General features: G+C 42.6%; 1 protein-coding gene across 1 annotated transcript; it reads left to right on the top strand.

Annotated features, from left to right (window-relative positions):
* Positions 1-26,816, top strand: LOC124260579 (SWI/SNF-related matrix-associated actin-dependent regulator of chromatin subfamily A-like protein 1). Its single transcript, XM_046694904.1, is given in 18 exon segments — positions 1-72; positions 642-1,226; positions 1,423-1,473; positions 2,307-2,435; positions 2,438-2,489; positions 3,043-3,193; positions 3,893-4,054; positions 4,337-4,402; positions 5,969-6,106; positions 6,901-6,980; positions 13,671-13,803; positions 14,613-14,683; positions 14,863-14,965; positions 16,395-16,580; positions 21,994-22,094; positions 23,436-23,523; positions 24,226-24,370; positions 26,116-26,816. Coding segments are annotated over 17 exon segments (2,427 nt in total). The 5' UTR covers positions 1-72; positions 642-664; the 3' UTR covers positions 26,325-26,816.
* The last annotated feature ends 1,013 nt before the right edge of the window (positions 26,817-27,829 follow it).

Below are 27,829 nucleotides of genomic sequence, written 5' to 3'. Positions count from 1 at the left end.
AGGAAAACGACAATCATGGCGGCAAAAACGAAAGTTGACAACATTCAACAGATGCCATGGACTGATTTCAATGTATGTCGGAAGACTTTTGTTTTAATTTTGTTTGGATGTGTTATTATAGATAGAATCCTGCCTCTAGTATATCTAGTTGTTTGTTACAGTGGTTAGTAGTAACTGCCAGAACGGAATATCTTCGTTAATTTGGCAAATATGGATTGGATATTATCACGAAACATCTTAATCTAACAAAGATTTAATGTGATTATATTATAACAAATGAAGGCGTCAGTTAAAGTCATATGAGTCATGAACTAAATTACTTACGAGACAACAACTTCCTATATTGATGAACAATCGTGTGACAGAAATAGAATAACATACCGTCAGTGGCGTCACCTGTTTTCGTGGTATTTTGATACTACTCGGTCTCGCAATGAAAGAGACCGGGCGCAGCATGTATTTAGCTAACTGGATGAAAAGTTTTTGTCAGATTTACGGATTTGGTTGATAAAATATAGTGCAGAAGGTAGACAAATAGTCACACATGCCAATAAAATTATAGATTTATCAAATTACTATTTTATGATGCCATTTAATTTAAATATTCCTTCTTGGTTTTAAATTTTGAATTTCAATTCCAGTATTGCTACTACTAGAGGCATCAATGGAGAACGGTGGCCTTACAGATGAACAGAGGAGGAAGATAGAAGAAAACCGCAGACGAGCCTTGGAGCGACGTCAACAAAAGAGTCCACAGAAAGCATCTCTTCTTGTTCAGACTGTCACTACGACCAATATCATTCAGGCACCTCCTCAATTTCCAGGATACAAAGGACTAACAAGCAGTTTAGGTCAGGCAACTGCAAGAAGCAATGGGACAAACTCCTGTCAGCAGAGTTCAAAGCCCCTTTCTTCATCACTAGGATCACTTTCCACAGATAAAGCATCACTTCACAGTAACCAGTTTCAACAGTTCAGCTATTCCAGTTCTTCTGCCCAGAACAAATCTGGTGGATGGAAAAATGCCAGAACCAATTCCTCCAGCACAACAAGTAGCTCATATCAGTCTGGAACTAAGAAAGATCCTGTGTCAGCCAAAGTGTTCTATTCCCAAAATACAGTGAAAGGACATTGTGTGTTGGAGTCGAGGGAAACGTTCCGGGTGGACGTTGGCTATCATGTGGGACTGGTGGAGATATTTAAATCCCTCAACACAAAATTATATGGTAAACATTTGATGAAAGTTTGTATTTTAATGTTTTGAATGTTTTTATCATGTCATGTTAGATTGAAGAACAATCATCTCCTGTCACTGTGAACCTGGAGAGTATGGTTTACCAGAACTTCCAGTTTGGGCCGACATCATCTGCTGCTGATATTTACTAGGATGGTACTACACTGACAGACATTGTTCTCTTCCAGATGCTGTCAGTAGAAAGTGGAGCTTTAAGCTAGAAGATTATGACAACCTATGTGAGTAACACATGTTTGCTTTATTAATTAATTAGTTAGCACTTCACTTAGCATCAACAGCAAACTGTGTTTGGATTCTGTGTTAGAATAGACATGCAGCAATCTACTACCTATGCTGGTACTTGTGAAGATTCGGGTAAGAAATTCATCATCGGTAACCCCTGCTTGCCTAAGTTGCCACTCACGGGTTCGGGTGGTCAGGCTTGCTGACTTGGTTGATGCATGTCATCATATCCCAGTTGCGTGTTCTGATGCTGATATCAATCACTTAATTGTCTGGTCCAGGCATGATTGTTTACAGGCTGCGGCCGTATAGCTTGAATATTGCTGAGTGCGGCATTAAACAATAAACAAACAAAAACAAACTTTACACACAAAACAGCTTTGTTATATGGCAGTGCAATTTATTGTAAAACATTGCTGTTATTTTATTACATTTTGTCGTGTTAATATTCAGCAGAAGTCGTAACCCTGTGTTTTTAACAATAGTTAGTCGTCAGGAATGTCTTACTATCATATGTATGCAGTGGTGTGGAAGTTGCTCTATTTTGACCTTTTTGTGCCCAAGTGTGGTTGGGAATCTTCGAGAACAGGATAAATTAACATGATTAATTTGGCAGTGTGTAGGACATCCTGGATGGATTTTGACACTGAGGGGTGGGGATGGTTGATTGATTACATCAAGACTTGTGGTTGTCTGGGGACCATCTTTTCACCCTTGATATCCAATCAAAAACTGTTTCTGCCAGATGTATATTATTATCAATGGCTTTATTAGTACATATAGACCATGCGTTCTATACATTATAAACTCCATATGGTGTATATTGCAGTGAAGGCTGTGAGCCCCCTGAAACCCCAGGTCCAGCTGGAGCCCCTCCCCAGAGCTGTACTGCAGACGTTTGCCAAGCAACTCCGGGGCACCTACGAGTCCAGTGACATCCCTGATGCTGACCTCTCAAAGTCGATTCTGTACTGGTCGATGCCCTCATGCCCTTCCAGCGACTCGGTGTCAGGTAGGAACAGGGGTCGTTAGCAGATTTAAAGAGTCAGAGTGCCACAGTATTACAGAATGGAAGCTGAAAACACAGTGAAAATTGAGGATGGCTGTGTCATGTACACTGTTGAATTTAGTCTGCTACACTGTCATATCATAACACCTGACATATACAGAAGTGAAGTAAAATATATTGGCAAAAAGAAAACCTCTAGTTTGTTTAGCATATTGGGTGTCACTCGCTTAACAACGACATTATAATCTATGTCGAAACGTTGCCTTTCACAATAAAAGAAATTGTATATCTATAAAAATTGTCATCATTCTTCAACAATGCCCATCAAAGAAGGCATGTATCCGTGTTTTCTTAATTTTGGACTCATTTGGACCATGTCCCTTTACTTGATATCTTCACACACAAAGGAGTTCATTATGATTTGTCATGGTAGAATTGAGATAAACCTACACTGTTTCCCGTGTTGAGCTAGGTTAACTGTAGATAAAACTGAATTTGGAACTGAAAGCTCACATGTTGAAACAACAGGTTATGTATTGTAAGCTTTCACTTCCAGTTTTGCCATCCATAAGCAAGGCCGAGTGCTGCTAGCCGATGACATGGGTCTTGGAAAGACCATACAAGCCATCTGTGTTGCAGCCTACTATCGCCACCTGTGGCCCCTGCTGGTTGTCTCCCCTTCTTCTGTCAGGTTTGACTGGGCTCAGGTAGGTCTTCATGTACAGCTACTCTACATGATGACTGGGTACTAGACCTGTGTATGTGAAAAATATCTGAGTGAATGTAGGGAAGAGGAGCCCACGATACGATGTGTATCGTATGTATCTCGATAACGTGGGTGTGAAACGATTTGGTTTCTGAAGCTGTACTTTCATTTCATCATTTCGTATTCTGTGAATCACAACCCTGAAATATTTGTTTTCAAATTTCGATTTTACAACAATTGGATATTGTAGGGGGAAAAACATATAAGTGCTTGGTCCCTCAGCAGATTCTGCTATTTATAATTGACCAGGAAATACTGAAGAATCTGCATAAACTAGTTCTTGAACAGTTTCTGTTAAAATTCACGTTTTTACATCAAAATAACTTGTAATGAAGCGGATGTATATCGGTACAGGAGTTAGAAATCGATCTATTGTATGGGAGTCTCATATCGTGTGAACACTGTATTGCCGTATTGTTACATCCCCATGGGAAGGGGTCCGAAATGAGGGCTGTGGAGAAATGGAGGATGTAGTTTCTTGAATTTAGAGGAATTTGGCATTACATTTTGCAAAACAAGCAATAAATGTCTCTTTATTGGCTTTATCATCTGTGAAATCAGTGCCAGACCAAGCTGATAGATGTGTCTCCAACAGGTCCATGTACTCCCCTCGCTGTAGTTATCATGTTGTATGATGCAGCAAATACAGCGATGGATCCCGAGTCTGGATCCCCAGGAGATCAATGTTGTGGTGTCAGGCAAGTCCAGTTGTACCTCGGGGCAGGTGAACATCGTCAGTTACGACATTCTGGCACGGAAGGCTGAAGACATCAAGAAGAAACACTTCCAGGTGGTCATAATGGTGAGGAGGAGCTTGTGTTTTGTACGCAGCTGTTTTCTTTGTTATAGTTCAGTTTGAGCTAACCGCATGAGGTTATCTTAATGCAGAGAGTAGTCGTAAGAGGTGATGAACGGGGTTGGGTGATCAGTCTTGCTGATTTGTTTGACACATGTTATTGTATCCCAATTGCGTAGATCAATGCCCATGCAAGAACTGTGTTGGAAAAAGGAATCCTTAAATCCACTTTACATGTGGATGTCTACATGTAGCATGTGTGTTAATGTTTATATTGTTTCGTTCAAGGACGAGTGCCACTTCCTGAAAAACTTCAAGACTGTTCGGACAAAAGCTGCTCTGCCAATACTTCAGGTCTGTTTAGTGTGGTATGGTGTAGTGTGTTGCATGTGGCATGGTGTGGAGTGGTGTGTGGCATGGAGTGGTGTGGCATGGAGCGTTCTGTGGTGTGGAGCGGTGTGGTGTGGAGAGGCATGTAGTGTGGAGAGGTGTGTGGTGTGGAGAGGTGTGTGGTGTGGAGCGGCATGGCGTGGTGTGGAGAGGCATGTGGTGTGGAGAGGCATGTGGTGTGGAGTGGTGTGGAGAGGCATGTGGTGTGGAGAGGCATGTAGTCTGGAGTGGCATGGCGTGGTGTGGAGAGGCGTGTGGTGTGGAGTGGCATGGCATGGTGTGGAGAGGCGTGTGGTGTGAGAGAGTGTAGTGTGGGAGAGGTGTGTGGTGTGGAGAGGCATGTAGTGTGGAGAGGCATGTAGCGCGTGGAGTGGAGAGGCATGTGGTGTGGAAGGTGTGGTGTGGAGAGGCATGTGGTGTGGAAAAAGCGCGTGTGGCATGGAGAGGCATATTGTTTGGAGTGGCATGGCGCGGGTGTGGAGAGGAGTGGTGTGGAGTGGCATAGAGTGGTGTGGAGAGGCGTGTGGTGTGGAGAGGCATGTGGTGTGGAGCAGTCTGTGGCGTGGAGAGGCGTGTGTGGCGTGGAGAGGCGTGTGGTGTGGAGAGGCGGTGTGGTGTGGAGAGGCGAGTGGTGTGTCATGGAGTGGTGTGTGGAGTGGTGTGGCATGGCATGGTGTGAAGTGGTGTGGCATGGCATGGTGTGTGGTGTGGAGTGGAGTGGTGTGGCATGGAGCGTGGAGTGGTGTGGCATGGAGTGTTGTGTGGTGTGGAGTGGCATGGAGTGTTGTGTAGTGTGTGGAGTGGCATGGAGTGGTGTGTGGAGTGGTGTGGCATGGAGAGTTGTGTGGAGTGGAGAGGCATGGAGCGGTGTGTGGTGTGGAGCGGCATGGCGTGGCGTGACGTGACGTGTTATGTTGTCTTGTGTAGTGTGGCATGGCGTGGCATGGCATGTGCTGGGTGTGGTGTGGTAGGGGTGTGGTATGTCTGGTAGTGGTGTGGTAGTGATGTGTGTGGTGTGGTTGTGTGGTGTAATGTGGTGTGGTGTGGTGTGGTGTGATGTGATTGTGGTATGGCAAAGGATTCTGTGGAGTGGTGTGATTGACTGAGTTGTGAAGAGGACTGACTGACTGAGTTTGGTTTTACGCTGCTTTTAGCAATATTCCAGCAACATCATGGCAGGGGACACCAGAAATTGTGAAGAGGAGGAGGGTGGGGGCATTTTGAAGACTTAGGGGTCGACCCTATTATATTCTGGATGAGTGGTTGTTTTAATGACGAATGTTTTGTGTTCCTCCACCTCAAACAAGGATGCTCTTAATATTTTGTTCCTTACAACTCTTCCTCTCTCATGAAAAGTGATTTTTGATGACTACAATTTCAGGCTCTTATCTCTTGATTTCAAACAAATTATCTCTTGTTGCTAAAAGTATAAACCTTTATTGTCTTGTGTTGATTGTTTTACATCACAGATAAAACTCAAGTAAGAATCTCTATGTATTCACTACATGTGATAACATGATCTGTTGTCAGAGTGCCAGGAAGGTGTTGTTGCTGTCAGGGACACCGGCCCTGTCTCGTCCGTCAGAGCTGTACACACAGATTGTTGCTGTGGTTCCATCGCTGTTCAAGTTCCATGACTTTGGTGTCCGCTACTGTGATGGGAAACAGGTAAATGGGAGATTTGGGTCATTGAGTTATCAACTCGCTTGTGTTCATCACAATTGGGTATCCTAATTTTCCTTTGAGTATCTAAATAAATTGTACCAACCTCACTCAAACTCAATTGGGTATTTGCAATTTTCCATTAATTGTAAATATATTATAAAGTTAAATGCCGGTTTTCGTGTTTGTTCATGTGCTGAAATAGAACCTCTCAATGTACCTCAGTTATGCGTATTTCGTGTGTACACATGTAAGATCAAATTTATTGAGTATTTACAAAAATATAAGCGTATTTGTACGCAATGCACGCAATAGATGTAATAGAAATTGAGTTTTCACATACATATTTGCGGAATTTACGCAGATACGCAGCTTATTTGTATCTCTGAGCAACATTTACACATGTTGTTTATTCAACATTTGCACAGACAGTTGTTGTTTCAGCAACATTTACACAGGTTGTTGTTTATTCAACATTTGCACAGGCAGTTGTTGTTTCAGCAACATTTTCACTGACTGTTGTTGTTTCAGCAACATTGGCACAGGCTGTTGTTAATTCAGCAACATTTGCACAGGCTGTTGTTTGAGCAACACTTGCGCGGACTGTGGTTTCAGCAACATTTTCACAGGCTGTTGTTTCAGCAAAATTTTCACAGGCTGTTGTTTCAGCAACATTTACACAGACTGTGGTTTCAGCAACACTTGCACAGACTGGTTTCAGCAACATTTGCACAGACTGGTTTCAGCAACATTAGTGCGGGCTGTGGTTTCAGCAAAATTTTCACAGGCTGTTGTTTCAGCAACCGTGGGGCTGGGACTTCTCGGGGGCATCCAACATGGCGGAGCTTCAGCTGCTGCTTGAGGAACGGATCATGATCAGGTGAGACAACTGAAAGTGGTCTTCATAGGAACGAGGTGATATCTTGTATCAGTATTCAAACAACTCCATGCTTATCCAGCATACCCTAACTAAGATGACAGATAAATTTGAATACTAAGTTTGTTTGTTTGCACTTTCATCAGTGACATAGTTGATTGTGTATGAACTTACCCTCACACCATGGATCTTCACCGTAAGATATAATTCAGGGTTTTTTGGGCCCAAACTCATATATTTTTCCTTATCCTGACTCATGCTCTTTTGCTTGTCTTCTTCTTCTTGCGAACATAGTGGAACACTTGTATCTCCTTATTTGAAGCTCCCTTCAAAATAAAATCACTAATTGGTACTCACCACGAGTTGCTCCCCTTTGTTTCCCTTGGCGGGAAAGGTGTCGCCACCCTCTGGCCATGTGCTTCACTCTCTCCTTCTTCGCCCAGTGAGCAGGATGTGAGAGCGCCTCGTGTCTCCTTACACACCATATCCTTTGATAATCTTTTAGTTTTTACCTCTCATAGGTTACTATAGAGGTATAGCTAGTATCCTTTACTATTTGTATTGATTAATTATCGATTTCTACTGTTTATTCACGTGTATTCGTGATTGTTCAGCTAGCTTTACGTGGATGAAAATCTGCACGATTTGTAGATTACGTTTTTCTGCCTCCGATCCACATGTAATATGCCCTAGTTGTTTATACCGTGGCGCTTAATTCACGCTGCAGTTACTGCATTAATTTATCTCATTCTGCATTTAATAAATATCATCTTTGCGCCTTAAGACGCTGCAGATAGATCACGCCTAAAACAAGGGCAAAACATGGCAGAGAGTCCAGATATTCCATCCAGTCAGCTGCTAGCGATCGACCTCTCTCCGCCTGGTGTTCTGCTAGAGACCCCTTCGGTAGAGGAACGTGGGACGCAGTCCGTTACCTCGAAGAAACGACCGGCCTCCCCAGACATCCCGGCCATTGCAGACCAAGTCTAAGAGGGCCTCATCGCCGCTCTCAACGCAGATTGAGGACACTCCAGGGCAGCGCAGACTTCCAAAGGAAATTCCACGAAGACAGCAAGAACTTTCTCAGCCGAGATCGTTCCAGCAGCAGAATTGGGCCTCTACGATGATCAGCCGATAATCATCCCCGACTTACGGCAGAAGAAGCGATCGGTGTCAGCGACTGTGACTTCTGCAGAGATCACCATGCAGCCTGATGCCTCTACACCGACGCCAGACGCCATTGATGTGAACCCCATCGCAGAAAGAGACGCCCGACGACTTCGGCCACAGATCATCCCAGAAGACATGATGCGGCAGATTATGAACATCATGGAGGACCACTACAAACTGGCGCAAAGCAGGGTCCGAAGCCGACGAAGGCTCCAACGTGACAGCACCCCAGAGGCACCCCCGTCAACGTAGCAGCCAAGACGATGTCACCTTCGCTGAAGGAAGCCCCGCACCACCTTGGACGAAGGACCTAGATGTACAGCCTTCGGCGGCGGAGAGATCATCACCATCTTCGATTTCATCTCTAGATATGGACTCAGACCATCAGACATCACGGAGGCCTTCGCTGGAAGGTCATATCATCGATCCCCGGACCGGACGCTAAAATGAAGCTTCGCGAAGGCATTCGCTGAAGGACATATGATTCCAGATCCTCATCATCTAGAAGAACATCGAGGGACTCGCCGAAGAGCTTCGCTAAGCTATCAACATTCACCTCACAAGTCTCGAGAAGATCATCCCATAGACGATCTCCACTTCGCTTCATCACCAGGTCGATCACTCGGCCAGATCTCCACATAGAGCGGCGCACAAGTCAACTCCAGATCACCACAAACCTCATCAGATATACAGACAGCTACACGCAGTCCCTAAGAGCATCTACAATTTGTTAATGATGATGGTTTTGAGGATGATGGAGGAATCATATTTTCTGATGCAGAGATACGGTATTGGATGGTCAATAACCTAGATCTCACATCACCATCTAAAAGTGGCAATACAGCGCAGACGATTTGATGAAGGAAGATGATCCAGATGCAATCACTCTACCCCGATCGAATCTGGATTAAGCGGCAGTGCCACAGAATCTAGATGCAGCTTTCCAGAAAGCTACGAAAAGTTCAGACACCACATCTGCCCAACTTTCAAGCCAAGAAGTTCTCCACGCGATAACATGGACTCATTCTACAAGGCCCAGGACATCGATGAGAACTATAAGATCATCAGCGATGTAAAGAACAAGATTTACAAGATGGATGATCGCAAGTTGGCTCATATAGAAACCATGACGAGACGTGATGTTCTTTGGGTTAAATAGATCTAGGACGATCAATGAGACTCTTATTACTAGATTTCGATTCCACGACGGAAGATGATAGAATGATTTATTCTGCCTTACTTATGCAAAAGAAAGATCAGCAGTTTTTAACGGATCATCTTACATCTGTTTCAGCAGCATTGACCTTAGCTCGTCGCCAAGGGCCTCGCCTCCTGTAATTGGGGAGAACTTTACAGCCCCACTTTATACAGCCCCGGTGGTCGACAACATCCATCTTTGACGGAGAAATCGACAAAGTCGCCAATGAAGTCTCTATGATTCCAGGAAGTCCTTATGATTAGATCGATGGACACACTAGCCAGCGCCATTCGCCAGACTTCACAAAGATACTCAGGCAGATCTAAGTTCACGGGCCTACAAAGAGCAAGAGACAGGAAGATAGCCAGCTCTAGAGGTAAAGATTCTTTTCATTTCTATATGGCAACTATAGAGGAGGATCAGGAAGAGGCAGGACACCCAGAGGTTCCCGCAATTATAGACGCTGAAACACAGGTTCGAACGACTGGAGTCTTCCACCCCAGCCGCTCCAGTACAGCCAGCTCAAGTGGGTGGACGCCCAACTACACACTGGGAAAACTGGGGAATATTGCAAGACCCTTACGCCTCCAACATTCTTCAACACGGATTTCGTGATCCCCTACAGGTTAAGCCTCGCTGACAATCAAACCCCCAAGTTCGATTTACAAGCGCAACAACTACCAAAGATAAGAGAGGCTGTTTCATCACTCCTATCCAAACAGGCCATAGAAGTAATAGATCAAGCAAACGCCGAACCAGGTTTCTACTCCCCAGTTTTCCTAGTTCCCAAGAAAAACTCCACGGAGAAATACAGACTCATCTACAACATGAGCTTTTTCAACAACAACTATCTACTTGAAACCAATCGGTTTCAGATGATACATTTACCTCAGTTACCAGATGATTCGTCCTATGGACTACATGGGCAGCATAGATCTACAGGATGCCTACCTGCACATCCCCATTCATCCCGATTCCAGGAAATACCCACGATTTACTCTAGAAGGGCTACATTACCAGTGGAAAGTAATTCCCATTCGAATATCATCAGCCCCCTGGCTATTCACGAGGATAACGTAAACCGATTATCAAATTTCTACATCGTCCAAGGGCTACGCGCGCAGCGCTTTACCTCGACGACGGATACAAGTAGATCAAGATCCACTGCGTCCTCAAACTACAGTTAAATTACATCATAAAGCTACTAACACAACTAGGTTGGTTAGTAAACTTACGCAAGTCGGACCTAGTACCATCGCAAGACCTGCAGTTCCTAGGTATTCGATTCATCACAAATCGCTAACCGTGATTATGGTACCAGAAGACCGCTATTCAAGATACAGCAGACCATTCCACCAGCTCTACTCTCTCCGCTACCACTCGCGACAATGGCAGAGCCTACTAGGTCTTCTCACATCAGCCCAAGACATGACTGTCACAGGCAGATTACAGTTACGCCCCTACAGGTCCTCATCAACGCACATCTCAACGATGTACAACCATTCAGTCTACCAAACATCTCAGACCGCATCTACTATGGTGGACCGAGAAATCGAATGTCTGCGAAGGGATTTGTTTAGCAGAGCAGGAATACAAAACCCATCTGTATGTAGACGCTGTCACCCAAGGTTGGGGAGCTCATCTCACCAACCACACGATATCAGGATTATGGAATCAGCAAGAATGCAAACTCCTATATAAACAGTCTAGAAATGAAAGCTGTAATCAACGCCTATTCTACATTGGAGCACATTTCTACAAAATGCCCTAATGATCCATACAGACAATTCGACAGTGGCTTCTACATAAACAAGCAAGGCTCAACGAGATCGATGAACCTTTTGAACCTAAGCTTTCAACTGTTCGATTTAATACAAGATCTAAATCTACATGTCAGAGCAGTGCACATTCCTCGAGCCAGAAATATACTAGCAGACGCTCTCTCGCCTCATCTACCATCACCGACAGAGTGGATGATCAACAGGGAAATTTTTGCACAGATAATCAAGCAATTAGGAGCTAATAGACCTATTCGCCACAGCGATTCAACAATCAGCTACCGACATTCGTGGTCACCAGTCCCAGACCCCAAGCTTGGGCAACGGACGCCTAAGTCTATCATGGAAGGCTTCCTCAATGCGCATCGCTTCGCCAGCAATAATACCTCAAGTATTACAGAAAATCAGACAAACACAGAGCCTACAACTCACTTTGGTCGCTACTCTTACTGGTCGGCCAGAACGTGGTTTCCATACTAATTCAAGAAATCGGTCAACCAACACTGGAGCTACCAAAGCGCCAAGAAACCTGTTAATTCATCCTCACACCAAACAAGTGCACGGAAACCCAGCAATGTTCCAACTACACATTATGGACTGTATACAAATGTGTTTAAACAAGAGAGGATATTCGCCAGGGCGTAAAAGCAGTCACGCTTTTGTTTTTACGCTATCAACTCGTGAACTTGTACGACGCGACAAGTGGCACAGTTTCAAAATTATGCAACAAAGAAAGGGTTTACAGCAAGAGAGGCTTCACAACCTCAAGTGGCAGACTATTTGTGTTACCTACGCCAAAACAAACATTTAAAAGGTTCAACGATATCAACATATCTTGTCGCCGCTTTAGTTCTGTAATCACCATGAGAACGGGTGTCAAATTGACAAGATCTCCAGAGTTACTGGCCTTTACTACGAAGCCCGATTGGAGGACCAAAGCGGAAGTTCCAATTTTCCAGCTTGGGATCTGAATGTAGTGTTACAACACCTCACGAAAGTGAGGTCTATGAACCTTTGGAATCGATAAACTTTGAATTTCTCTCACAGAAAACACTGTTTCTGCTATCGCTAGCCACAGCAGCAAGAATGTCTGAAATTCACGCCTGGATTACGAGGATACAGTTTGATGACAATCATAACACAGCGCACCTCGGATTAAGATGGGATTTCATCGCTCAAAAAAATCAACTGCCAGGTCAACCAGACAGATTATTCCACATCCCGGGCGCTTATCCTCTATTCTCGGATCACAAGATACACAAGACCTATCACTGTGTCCGTAAGAGCTTCAAAGTTTATTTCTACGACGATCCAAAACAAGGAGAAGATTTCTCAAACGCTTATTCATCCCCTTATCGCCCACGAATCAAACAGAAGTGTCACGGACCACAATATCTATTTGATAAGGACTGTCATTCTCCGCGGCCTACAAGGCAGCAGGTTTGGACCCACCAACAGCATCAAATCCACATGAGATCAGGGCACTGGCCTCTACCCTAAGCCTCTACACGGTAACTGTTCCTTGAACACGATTATGGAAGGATGCTATTGGAAATCTAACATGGTATTTGCTAATCACTACCTGAGAGACATCACTACAGAAGATGTCTCTGGCATTCACCATTTTCGACCACTGGTCCTCGCCAGCAACTGACAGTCCTCGTGAGGGCGTTAAAATATTATCCTCACAAGATTAATATGTATTTTATACATACTCATCTAGCTTATAACTCTACGGAGTTTTAGGGCTATGTATATATGTTCAGCTTAAGTATTCAACCTTAAGCATATACTTTGGTATAGTCAATTTCAGTGCCTCTATCAGAGTCACCTATATATATATATATAATTTATATGTGTTGTTCAATATATTCATAATGTAATTCCCCTTTAATGGCTTTATATAACCTATGGTTTTCTTTATACAGGAAACATCCTAAATCTAAGCCTTCATGAAGTTCCCGTAGGGGATATTACAGTATATCTATACAAAATCACTAATTATAAATCCAAAGTATTCTGTTACCCACCTCCGTCTCGAGAGGATGCTACAAGTAAAGAGCATGAGTCAGGATAAGGAAAAATATGTAATTTTTAGAGTAAAATTGATATTTTATACTTATCCTGACTCATGAGGTTAGCCCTCCCATCCTCCCCACATAACACTTTGGATTTCCCTGTAAGTTCAAGTGTTGGGCTCGCTAAATCAGGAGAGAGTGGAGCACATGGCCAGAGGGTGGCTTACACCTTCCCGCCAAGGGAAACAAAGGGGAGCAACTCGTGGTGAGTACCAATTAGTGATTTTATTTTGAAGGGAGCTTCAAATAAGGAGATACAAGTGTTCCACTATGTTCGCAAGAAGAAGAAGACAAGCAAAAGAGCATGAGTCAGGATAAGTATAAAATATCAATTTTACTCTAAAAATTACATTTTTAACAGGCTGCTGTCTTTTAGTAAGGATAGTGTGATGTGCAGGGTAAGACTACTAACATTCAGTCAGCTCATAAGCCTTTGAAAGGCAGTTCTGATTAAAGTTCCTGGTTGAAGGCGACAGAAGAAGGATGTGTTGTCCCAGCTTCCAGCTAAGGTCCGTCAGATGGTGTTGCTGGATCCGCAGTCCATCAAATCCAACAAGGACCTGAAGAACTCCTCCAAACTCCTTGATCACAAGAACCTCAAGGTGAATGTTTGGAAGTCACAGAGTTCATTTTCACCAACAAGATCCTTTGAGCTAAGGGTTCAAATCGTAGTTTAGTTCTGGACTTGTCAGTACCATACCTCTGTTTGTAGGTATCACCAAAGAAATAAATGTGTAGAACCTGCATCAATTTTGCCATTTCTCCCACATTAGGCTGACACACCATGTTGGCATCTTCCTGGGCTGGGCGGTGGTGTAGCCTAGTGGTCTAAGTGTTCTCTTGTCATGCCAAAGACCCTGGGTCAATTCCCAACATGGGTACAGTGTGTAAAGCCTATTTCTTTGTCTCCGCCGTGATATTGCTGGAATATTGCTAGAAGCGGCGTAGAATCATACTGACTTGCTCACTCACTTTTCGAGGGCTTGTGGATTTCACCAAGATTTAAGATCTTTCTGATACCTGGCTTTAGAATATCAATCACACAAAGCTGACAGTTTGAATTGACGTAAACAAACAACATGAAAAGCTCTTTTTACTGTTCTTCAAAAGTCGGGAGATGGCAGTTGATATATTTAAAATCATGGTATTAATTGATTACATGAATTTAGATTTCAGTCAAATTGAGTGAAATTGTTATTCTGAATATTTCAGTCATAATTCCTCCAGATAATGAGAGGCATCAGCATTGGCATTGTGCAAGACGTACAGTGTTGTTTGGAACTTCGGCATCAATGATGACATTTTTGGCATGGATAAATAATTATACTTTTGAGAAAATGTATAATTGAAATTCACACATCAATTCTGTCTTCCTATATCATCATTACTGGCACTGTATGTGTTGTTTCAGGGGATGGAGAAACGAGGAGCCTTGCTGGAGTACTTCCATCACACCTGCACTGCTAAGACAAAGGCTGTCAGGTGGGAATCTTGTCATGATCGGTCAACAGTTCAAACTGCCAAACTGGAAACACCTTCTTAACACCTCTTCTTAACACCTCATCAACATTTTTATCAAAAATCTATTTCCTGTGTAATTTCTCAACTAGGAAGAGCAGCTCACTTGCTTGCTTCACTCACTCACTCACTCACTCTTGCAGAGACTACATACTGGATATGCTGGAGTCGGACAAGAAAATCATCGTGTTCGCACATCATCAGGAGATGCTGGATGCAGTCGAAGATGCCATTGTGTCTTGTAAGGTAGGTAGCATTCAGAGGATGCCATTGTGTCTTGTAAGGTGAGCCGACATATCAGTGGATGCCATTGTGTCTTGTAAGGTGAGCAACATTCAGAGGATGCCATTGTGTCTTGTAAGGTGAGCGACATTCAGAGGATGCCATTGTGTCGTAAGGTAAGGGCATTCAGAGGATGCCATTGTGTCTTGTAAGGTGAGCAACATTCAGAGGATGCCATTGTGTCTTGTAAGGTGAGCGACATTCAGAGGATGCCATTGTGTCTTGTAAGGTAAGGGCATTCAGAGGATGCCATTGTGTCTTGTAAGGTAAGCGACAGTCAGAGGATGCCATTGTGTCTTGTAAGGTAAGGGGCATTCAGAGGATGCCATTGTGTCTTGTAAGGTGAAGCGACATTCAGAGGATGCCATTGTGTCTTGTAAGGTGAGCGACATTCAGAGGATGCCATTGTGTCTTGTAAGGTGACGACATTCAGAGGATGCCATTGTGTCTTGTAAGGTAAGCAACATTCAGAGGATGCCATTGTTTCTTGTAAGGTAAGCAACATTCAGAGGATGCCATTGTGTCTTGTAAGGTAAGCAACATTCAGAGGATGCCATTGTGTCGTGTTAGGTAAGGCGGCATTCAGAGGATGCCATTGTGTCTTGTAAGGTAAGCAACATTCAGAGGATGCCATTGTGTCTTGTGAAGTTTATAACATTCAGAGGATGCCATTGTGTCGTGTAAGGTAAGGGGCATTCAGAGGATGCAATTGTGTCTTGTAAGGTGAGCAACATTCAGAGGATGCCATTGTGTCTTGTGAGGTTTATAACATTCAGAGGATGCCATTGTGTCTTGTAAGGTAAGCAGCATTCAGAAGATGCCATTGTGTCTTGTAAGGTAGGTGACATTCAGAGGATGCCATTGTGTCTTGTAAGGTAGGTGACATTCAGAGGATGCCATTGTGTCGTGTAAGGTAAGCGGCATTCAGAAGATGCCATTGTGTCTTGTAAGGTAGGTGACATTCAGAGGATGCCATTGTGTCTTGTAAGGTGAGCAACATTCAGAGGATGCCATTGTGTCTTGTAAGGTTTATAACATTCAGAGGATGCCATTGTGTCTTGTAAGGTAAGCAGCAGTCAGAGGATGCCATTGTGTCTTGTAAGGTAGGTGACAGTCAGAGGGTGCCATTGTGTCTTGTAAGGTAGGTGACAGTCAGAGGATGCCATTGTGTCTTGTAAGGTAAGCGGACTTCAGAGGGTGCCATTGTGTCTTGTAAGGTGAACGATATCCATAAGATGCCATTGTGTCTTGTAAGTTAAGCCGATCTGGAAGGTGGTGAAAACATGCATCAAAGTCCTAGGTTATATTCTAGACACAACATTCTATGTATACCTACTTTCCAAGCTTATCTTGATGTCTCTTGTTTTGAATACTTTGTTTTCGTCCAATTCAGAATGGTCCTGAGTTTATTCGGATTGATGGCAAGACTTCCTCCGAGCAGCGGAATATCTACTGTAGACGGTTTCAGACCAGTGAGTCTGTGAGAGTGGCTGTCCTGTCCATCACCGCCGCCAACGCAGGACTCAACATGGCGGCCGCCTCTGTCGTTATATTTGCCGAGCTGTTTTGGAACCCAGGGGTACTTCTATGATAACTATTTGAGAACATTCAGAGCTTATATTTTTCCTTATCCTGACTCATGCTAATTATGCTTGTCTCCTTCCTCTTGCGAATGATAGTGGAACTCCTTGAAATCCCTTGAAGTTCCCTTCCAAAAAGTGGACATAAAATCACTCACCCATAGTGGAACTCCTTGAAATCCCTTGAAGTTCCCTTCCAAAAAGTGGACATAAAATCACTCACCCACGAGTAGCGTCCCTTTCCTCCCTTTTGGCGTCCAAATGGTCTCATGATTGGCCATATTTGTCACTCTCTCCTTCGCCCTTGAGGACGGTTGTGAGAGCACCTGGGTCCCTATACGGCACATATCCTTCTATATATTCGGACCTTACATCAAAATTATTGCTGTATACGGTTTTTAGGATTATATTCTACATTACGGTTTGAAATTTGATCTAAATTTTCTGTTGTTTGACATGTGTTTTCTTCATGTTTACATTTGATGAAAACTTGTATTCGTTGTAGGTACCTAGTGTCTGTGGCTGACCCTCATTTATTATGTCCTAATTGCACTGTTTCATGTTCTTTCAGCTCCTGCTGTAAGTTTTGTGTAAATTTAACTTCGGTTGAATTAAATCATGTGCTAAGGACTGGGTACGAAGGTATTCACAAGTCATGTCTAAATCGAGTGATTGCGCTGATAACCGTGTGTTAACCACTGCTGCAGATATTCTTAACTGCTGAACGTTTCTCGGGAGCAGGTCGATGTACCAGTGGTGAACGCCGGAGGCCATAAGAGATCATCGTCTACTCACGGTCTACTCACCTCAGCTCAAGACATGACTTGCAGGAGGGAGATCACAGTTGCACCCACTACAAGTAAGAAGGCTACTACTCAGACAGTCTTCAGATCCGCTAATACTACCGGACAGTCTGAAACCATATCTCCTATGGTGGACTCGAAGTCGAACGCTACATGAGGAACTTTTTGACAGAGGTAACACTCATCTCTACGTGGATGCCTCCCCTACAAGGATGGGGTGCGACTTCAACAACGGCGGCAGCAGGAAAGTGGTCGAAGCCAGATCAGAAGTCACATTAATCTGTTGGAGATGAAAGCAGTAATCAACGCTTACAACATTGGTCCAGCATACCATCGCCAGTCATGGAAAGACAACTCCACAGTGGCGCTGCTACATCAACAAACAATCAACAAGATCGACGGAATGGATGTTGCATCCAGAAGCATTCCAGTTCATCAGACAGACTATAGGATGCCACACTAATAGACCTGTTTGGAACTTAAGTTCAACAAACAGCTATCCCCAACGAATGGATCTGCACCGCATTCCAGATCATCAGGCATGGGCAATAGAGAACAAAGTTCAACAAACTAAGCATCTCATGGGCAACAGGAATCTCATGGGAAGACTAAACGCCACGCTTCCGCCTCTGCCCTGCACTGCTACCACAAGTACTACAGAAAATCAAGCAGACGGCTATGTTGCAACTAATTTTGGTCGCGCCCTACTGGCCAGCGAGGGTATGGTTTCCCGTCCTCATACAAGAACTCGGAAGTCCAACCCTGAAATTACCAGAATGGTCGAACCTACTCGTCCATCCACACACCAAGCAAGCTCACGGGAACCCGACACTGTTCCAGTTACACGCGTGGAGCGTATTGAAGCTTGCCTGAAGACTAGAGGGTACTCCGCCAGAGCAGCGAAGGCAGGTACACTAGCTCTACGCAGATCAACTCGCAACTTGTACGACGATTAGTGGCAGAGATTTGAACAATATGCAAAGAGGAAAGGCAACACATCCTCAAGTGGCAGAATACTTATGTCATCTAAGACAGACGAGACACTTAAAAGGTTCAACACTCTCAACTTACTTAGCTGCCCTCAGTACAGTTATCACCATGAAAACGGGTATCAAGCTGACCAAAGTACCAGAGATTCTGGCACTACTACGCTCGTTCAAGTTGGAAGACCAACAAAAGAAATTTAAGGCTCCTGCCTGGGATCTCAACATAGTTCTACAACATCTCACCAGTGATGCCTACGAGCCTCTAGAATGGACACCCTTTGAACTACTAACTCAGAAAACACTGTTCCTGATCGCCCTAGCAACAGCTGCAAGGATGTCAGAAATACATGCTCTGGACTTTGAACGAACACAATTTGAATAAAGACATCGTGACATCGTACATCTTGGACTAAGATGGGATTTTATCGCCAAGAACCATCTTCCTGGTCAGCCTGACAGACAGTTCCACATCCCAGCACTATCTACAGTCCTTGGGCCACAGGATAAGCAGGATCTATCCTTATGCCCAGTCAGAGCACTTAAAGTCTACTTACAGAGAACTAAAACAAGGAGATGAAAATTCAATCATCCCCTTATCCACCGAGACGTCCACGGAAGTCTCTCGGACAACGATATTGATCTGGATTGAGAGCCGTTATACTAAGAGCCTATAAAGCAGCAGGACTTGAGCCTCCACGAGACTCCAATCCACATGAAGTCAGAGCCCTGGCGTCAACACTTGCTCTGCATGGAAACTGCTCGATAACAACTATAATGGAGGGCTGCTTTTGGAGATTGAACACAGTGTTTGCCAACCACTACCTCAGAGACATTGCCACCGAAGACTTCTCAGGCATTCACCAGTTTGGGCCACTTGTTGTAGCACAACAACTAACGGTTCCACAAAGGCGCTGAGTAAATCACACCCCTTTTATCAGGTGACTTGTGAAAACCAACGCTCTGGAGAGCAATGGTTATAAGTCCATTCACACGTCTAGGACAGACTAGCATGAGTGATAGACCCTGTACTTGTATAGGACATACTTGTACATGAAGAAGGCTCGCATCTCCACTTGATGCCCGCATCAAGAGATTGAATTGCAATAGATAACTAATGGAATATTAGTATCTAAAATCCACACGAAAATGTCAGGAGAAGTTTCGGAAGAAATCTGACAAGTTGTAGTCCCCCCAGACTCATCAGAGAGAAGTTAAAAGAACAGAATCTTCAGCAGTGCCGTCATAAGTTCCCATGGGGGGTAATACAGGACGTAAATCTACAACCAGTGAATCCAGAACGTGGCCTGACCCACCACCGTTTCCGACGGATTCTGCAAGCATAATTAGCATGAGTCAGGATAAGGAAAAATATGTAATTTTCTGACTAAAATTGATACTTTATACTTATCCTGACTCATGAGGTTAGCCCTCCCAACCTCCCCTCTTACGGCACTCTGGATTTCCCAGCAGTAAATCAGTGTGTCGGGCTATAAAATATGGAGAGAGTGAAGAGCATGGGAGACAGGTGGCGCCGTTTCCCGCCAAAACCCCGGAAGGGAGGTGACTCCTGGTAAGTGATTTTACGTCCGCTTTTTTGAAGGGAGCTTCAAAAGGGGATTCAAGTGTTCCACTAGCATTCGGAAGGAAAGGGAGACAAGCAATAAGCATGAGTCAGGATAAGTATAAAATATCAATTTTATTCAGAAAATTACATGTTTACTAGATTCTCAGACAAAGATAAGAGTGAAATGATTTTCAAGTGTACCAATTCACCATGGGCAGTTTTACCAAACTTAGATATTGCTTTTAAATGTAGTTTTACTTACTGTAGAGTAAGCTGATCTATGGTAGTTCTAGATCTGGCACAAGTCTCGGCCAGAATCTGAATGGTTGAGGTATGTAGGGACCTGGTAGAAAATCCTTTTGTGGGACCTCACTATGGCTTCAGTTTAAAATATTGTAAGTCAGTTCATGTTTTCAGCATAAACTTGCCAGTGAAGACTGTACTATGTGACTTGAATGTCATCCTGTTTATCCAGTTTATTGTATCTTAGTTCTATGATGATCCATATCCTGGACTTATTTTCTCCAACAAAGATTTGTTTAGAAGTTTGTTAGATGATTAACACCCCACTCTGCAATATTACAGCTATATGACGGGGGTCTGTAAATAATCGAGTATGACAATTGACATCATGGGCATCGATCTACGTAATTGTGATACGATGTCATGTATCAACCAAGTCACCAAGTCTGACTACCCGATGCCGCTAGTCACCTCCTGCAACAGTAATGACAACTGATGATATCCCTGGCTGTTAAGCTCACATTTGATTGGATGGCTAATTTAGTATAATTTCAACCCAGATATATAGCTTAATAGAATTGCATCACACCCTTCAAAAGTTTTTGCAGCATCATAGCCCATGGTGTCATCACAATGGTAATACTTTGGGATACAAACCTAACTGAAATACCGTGCTGTGGAGTTCCACCGAACTCTGATACCGTTGTTGTATGTACTCATGAACTATGTACAGGGCTCCAGATAATTTTTCAACATCAGGAGTACGTACTCCATATTTTTTCGCTACAGAAGTACTGGAAAACCTTAAGGGTACATTTAGAGTACTGAGTGGAATTTAATGGCGTATCAGTAATCTTGTGTTTCGTTTCATATATGCACCACAACATTGATAGTCTTGTGTAAACAGGTCAATAAACAATAAACCAATATTTTTGTCATCTAAATACGTCTGTAAATGATTCTAAGACCGTACACTATTGCTGTGTTGCGTACATGCTACGTTTTCTAAATTATTTGCGACCGTATCGTGCATATTTTGTATCCGTACATACACCGATACGGCCCTTATCTGGCGCCCTGATGTTACCATAGTTACTGAACTATATTCCATCACATATAGATGCTATCTTTGGCAAAAGGTTCTGAGTCATACTATCCATAGATGTTGTGTAATTTTTTGTTGTTTTAAATTTTAGGCCACAATGAATGATTTAAGTGTTTATTTAAATGTTTCAAAAACGAGGTGGGAAGCATTTTACTGTTAATGTATATATCTTATCAACAAACTGTCCAAGGGATCTGTGAATAGTTTATATCAGCTGATTCACATTGCGAAAGAACAGTCTGATTTTCTATATTTGGTAGACAGATGGCCAGGAATGAAACAGTAACTAGTTTTTAGCTGACTGACTGACTGACTGACTGAGTTTGGTTTTACGCCGCTTTTAGCAATATTCCAGCAACATCACGGTGGGGGACACCAGAAATGGGCTTCACACATTGTACCCATGTGGGGATTCGAACCCGGGCCTTCGGCGTGATGAGCCAACGCTTTAACCACTAGGCTACCCCACCGCGCCCCTTTAGCTGACTGACCCTGAGTAGATTTTGGTTAGAATTGATCTCCAGGCTCTCAATTCACATAATTCCCAGACCACCATGAATAGGGTGAGAACTGAGTTGAACAACCAACTTTGCTGACAGAAGGAGATTTTACTGGTGCTTCAGAGGATTCATGTTCCCATGACGATGAATGTTGTCAGTCTTATGTTGTCCTTCACTGTTCAACTTGGGTTTTTTAAAATGTTGTCTTCAGATCCTGGTTCAGGCAGAAGACCGAGCTCACCGTCTGGGGCAGATGGACTGTGTCAATGTCCACTACCTGGTTGCCCAGGGAACTGCTGATGACTATATATGGTATGAAGTTGACTGTGACGTCAAGAAATCTTTTAAAACTAGTGTCATGAATAAAATTGGACAAGATCACAATTTTAAACGAAATGTAATAATTTGTTCCTAATTGCCTGACAAGGGAACCAAGTTGGCAATGCTAGGGAAATCTGTTTCTCTGTAAATTCATGTTTACCTTTACATTTTACACATGCACCATTAAACAGATATCAGTGAAACATGTGTAAAATATCTAAAACTGTGCACTTAGAAATGCCCTATGAGAACCCTTCTGTGATGTCTTTATACAAACCTCTACAAGTACATCTGACTGGGAATTTCCATAGAATACATAACAATGGATACTCATAATCTTAGAACTGAACATGTTATTGATTTGTCACTCTTACATGAGTGACAGATGAAAAATATATTTTAATGGTGAAATTCTGGCATACACATACCAGGGACATGTTTCATCCATCATTTCATGGCATCAGAAATTCCTCATAGCAGGGTTTGGCTTAAAGTGTACCTACAGCAAGTGAATGAATAATGTTTTACGACGCTTTCAACAATATCCCAGCAATATCATGGCAAGAAACACCAAAAATGAGCTTTACACATTGTACCCATGTGAGAATGGGTATTGAATCTGTGAACACCTTGACCACTAGTCTACTCCACCACCCTTTCATTAACAGGAATTTAGTGTTTCTTAACTTCAATTGCTTCTTGCCAAGCGTTAGATATTTCTATATCTACTAGTGTTTGGAATTGGTTAAATTCTCATAATTGATGATTGCTTCATTACCACCAATCAATCATCGAAAATAATTGGTTAGCGTCATTTATGAAATTTGTTAATGCACAAAAAATAAGGAAGAAAACCATGTAGTTATTTTGGGGGGTTTGGGCAAAATTTCACATCTCTAAAGGATGACTAGTATGTTAGGAACATAAATTTCTTGGTGTCTTTAAGATAATATCAGTGATGACTTGGAACGAGCTTATAATGCTTATGAAATGTAACAGACAAAACCAACCTTGTGAAAAATATTGTTGATGAAAACAAGTATTCCAGAATTGTTTGTGTTCGATTATGAGAAAATGTGATCGATTGCTTAGTCGTTTAGTCACTGCGACCAATCCTCGATTATTTCAATTAATTGGATCACCACTAATTTCTTCCCAATTTTCGTTTGTATGTTAGTGGTTATAGCGTTAGCTCGTCACGCCGAAGATTCATGTTCGATTCCACACGTGTACAATGGGTGAAGAACATTTCTGCTGACCTCTGCCGTGATATTGCTGAAATGTTGCTGAAAGCGGTGTAAAACAAAAACTTACTCCTGTGTTTGTTTCCAGGCCTCTCATACAGAGCAAGCTGGAAGTGCTGAGTAAGGCTGGACTTACCAAGGACAACTTCTCAGAGGCAGACACTACACACATGAAGGTGAACTCACAATTCACTCAGATATTCCAGAAATCTGTGATTAGGATTCAAATACAAGATTCACGCTGAATATGTTTCTTAGTGACACTCATCATGGCATGGCTGAAATATTTCCAATGTGACATTAGATATGAACCCCCTTTTAGTTTCTATGCAGTCTTCAAACCATTGATCTAGGATAAGAAGTAAATGTGCTGGGTGCTGCATCAGACCAAGTCTTCATACCACATCAAACTGACACACTGTGATACAACTGAAATACTGGTCAGATCTGGCATTAAGCCATGCTCATCCTCCCTGACCTATCTCCAAGCTATTTTATCTCAGCTTGACATCTTTGATATGAGCTTCAGTTTTGTGTCTTCATCCATCAGTGTGCTCACTAGCACTTCTTTAGCTTGTAGTTTACCAATCTTTTGCTTCAAATAGCTAACCGATTTTAAAAAATTTTATGGCTGTAACCAAACTGGCCAAACAATAGATAAGACCTTTTTTGTAAAACCCATTGGGAGTATTCCTTTCAAAATGTTCATAGAGGAACTATAAAAAAATAAACCTTGTCATTTTGTTTGTATCGTGCTTGGTCTGAGGATAATTATATGTCTTTGTTTGTGGGATTTTCGATTTAAATGTAATAAATATATGTGATTATTTTGTTGGATTCTCCTGATTTATGATAAATACATATCATATTATTTTTAGGATTCTAGATCAAAGGACATCATGGGTTATTTTGAGGACTCCTTCATTGAGGAAGAAGAGGAGGAAGGTGATAAGCCCAATGAAGAGTCTCCAAAACCGTCAACATCTCCTGCCACATCGCCAGCAAAACAGCTACACAGAACAGGTTGATAACCTTGAGTTGGATTTTGATCAGATATGTACAAGAGGTGCACTTATTGTGCCCCGCCATAACGCGGAACAGGGCACTACGTATTCAGCAGCATACATACGTCCCGATTCTTGTTAATGCAACATCTCATTAACCGCTGTACCCAATGTCTTCAAATTGGTGACTACGCAAACACTAGTCGATGTGGGTCACCTTGACCTTATTTTCAAGGTCACCACAACACTTTGACCACTTTTCAAACTCCTGACACGATATCTCATGTACCCAATGTTTTTCAGATTAAGTGACAGCCTACATTGGGGTATTACACAGACACCATTCAATTAGGGTGACTGTGACCTTATTTTCAAGGTCACTCGACACTGACCACTTTTCAAACATATGTCAACGAGATATCTCACGCACTGTTGTTGCCAAAGTCTGTAAATTTAGTGACAGCCTACATGGGGGTATTACACAGACACCAGTCGATTTGGGTGACCTTGACTTTATCTTCAAGGTCACCATGACACTTTGGCCACTTTTCAAACTTATGTCAACGCAATATCTTATAAAACGTTGCATCCAAATTTAGCCATAACGGGTATCAGGGTAGGGTAGGGTAATAGGGGGTGGGGTACCCGGGTAGAATATTTGGGCCTGTCCCAGCCCTAATACACACTGATACTGACAGTGGATGTGTGCATCTGCATCTATACATTCAAATCTACTATACTCCTATAATATCTTCAGAATTAGGAGACCGCCTCCGTGGTGTAGTGGTTAGAGCGTCCGCCAGGAGAGCGGAAGGTCGCGGGTTCGATCCCCGACAGCGTCATACCAAAAGACGTTAAAATATGGTACTTGTTGGTCCCTGCCTGGCGCTCGGCATTAATGGGTACAACAAGGACTGGTCGGCTCGGAGTCAGTATAATGTGTCTGAGTGGGGTTATCATGCTTCACTGCGGCATGGTATCTCAGTGGGCTAGCACTATAAAACCAGCTTCAGTCTGGGCTAGTACAAGCAGCCGCACATACACATACACTCGCAAGCACGTTGTCATATGAGCGAAATATTCCCAAGCACGACGTTAAACCCAATTTCACCTCACCTCACCTCAGAATTAGGAGAGGATTCTGAGAAGTGACCATGACTAAAACTACATTACAGAAAAGGTAATCTTCTACGTGACCAAAAGATAAAAACTAGGAAATATGTTATATTTCATTCTTCTTTAGCGGCGGGGGACATTGCCATGTTAGTAGCAAAGACTTGTTTGGATATTTTTTGGGTTGCTCAGTTTTCTGTGGACCTGCATATAACTGTGCAGAGTTGCCTCCCTTGGGCTTGCCAGAAGTTTGAGTTTGGGTTTCAATCCCAAATTGAGCCTAATTTTATGTTCAGATTTGTTAGCAAGGTACATGTGTTTGACCGTTGTGAGTTTTCTTATCCTCTCAAGCTCACATTCCCTCATACAGCTGAAGTCTCCAAGTAGAAATTCCCCCTCCCACGTAATGTTTACATGCTGTGATATGACTGGAACACTGATCTAGGCAGCGTCAACCAGAATTCTGTCTTTCCAAAGACATGTTTAGTATGCTTCAGGAAGAGGGGTAACTCTTTACATGATACTGATCCCCCTCTATATACCTCCAGCTCTCCCATAGCTCCCCCTTCTCCAAGTCACACCTCCCCCTTCTCCCCTTCCCCTTCTCACCCCTCCCTCCCTCTCTCTCAATCATTACTATCCTGCTTTCAGAACACAGCGCTCGTCAGTCAAATATTGACCAATTCTTTGTGACAAAGAGTGGAGACAAGCCCTCACAGGACTCAACGACCCAGGATGACGACTTTGATTCAGATGACTTCTATGACAACTTTACCAGTGAAGACATGCTGGCTCTCACAGATGATGTTGACTGGGATGAGGACATTCATGAGCCCGATCTTAAAAAGAGAAAACTGTGACAGGACATGTATAGGCACAGAGTCTATAGGTGGTCTCGTCTGAATGGTGTCCATGTAAACTTATGAATTGCCAGAGTTGTGTTCAACTTTACTGTACAAACACTGTCAGATGGGTAGGATATGAGTGTTAAACACTGTCAGATGGGTAGGATATGCGTGTTAAACACTGTCAGATGGGTAGGATATGCATGTTAAACACTGTCAGATGGGTAGCATATGCAGTTAAACACTGTCAGATGGGTAGGATATGAGTGTTAAACACTGTCAGATGGGTAGGATATGCGTGTTAAACACTGTCAGATGGGTAGGATATGCGTGTTAAACACTGTCAGATGGGTAGGATATGCATGTTAAACACTGTCAGATGGGTAGCATATGCAGTTAAACACTGTCAGATGGGTAGGATATGAGTGTTAAACACTGTCAGATGGGTAGGATATGCGTGTTAAACACTGTCAGATGGGTAGGATATGAGTGTTAAACACTGTCAGATGGGTAGGATATGTGTGTTAAACACTATCAGATGAGTAGTATGTATAAACAACTGACGTCATGAAGCCATTCCTGTTGATATTGAAAGGAAACTTGCTTCAAACACTATCAAATGAGTAGAATGTATGGATAACTGAGGTCATAGGGAATCCTCTAGCCATAGTGTTGGAGAAAGCCATCTTAAACATTAACATGTGTAGGTATGTATGGATAAGTGAGGTCCCTTGCAGAAGTGCCAACCCATACGATTCTATCGTATTTGTTACGATAAAACAACACAAAATACACGAGTACGATGGCAGTAAAAATATACGAATTTTAAAAATAATACATTAAATTAAATTATCAAATAGCATAAGTACCATACACAATAAATTACAGCCACATTTTATTCAGTATCAAGCTATATGTGGATACTTACTACTAATTTAGGTGAGTACAATGATAATCACAAGGTCATAGACTATATATTTACATTTCTTATTTAATATGAAAATTGTTTGGAAAAGTTAATACTATTTTTGGCCCCAAAATACTAATGTTGCATCAGTTTTTGGCCAAAATACTAATTGGGCTAAATTAGGGTTGGCATCTCTGCCCTTGTCAATTTATTGGAGATAAATCCATCAATACACACCTCGATGATTACGATTATATGAATAACTGATGTCAGTAAGGTTCACTAACAGTTCTGCTTCTTCTTCCTTAACACTTTGTGATGATATGTGTAATGTGTAGGTATATCGAAAACAAATATTTGAAAAAAATAGTGATATGATATTTTTTGTCAAGGGGATGCATGACATATTGAATTTCAGACATGAGAATATTTTGTAAATGTACATGCAAGTGCTATGTTTTCTGCTGTAAATTTGTTAAAATATCTACAACAAATAAAACTGTGATATGTAGCTTTGGAGTCATAAGCTGCAGTCATTAGAGTAGGCATAGTCACCATAGGACTATTTTCAAACTGACAATCCTACACTGATTGGCATGGTCCTGGGATGGTC

The sequence above is a fragment of the Haliotis rubra genome, unplaced genomic scaffold (genome assembly GCF_003918875.1).
Source record: "Haliotis rubra isolate DU_JTF1 unplaced genomic scaffold, ASM391887v1 Scf77, whole genome shotgun sequence".
NCBI classification, from domain to species: domain Eukaryota; kingdom Metazoa; phylum Mollusca; class Gastropoda; order Lepetellida; family Haliotidae; genus Haliotis; species Haliotis rubra.
Note: the sequence above shows the minus strand (reverse complement) of the source record. Positions and strands in the feature narration are given on the sequence as shown.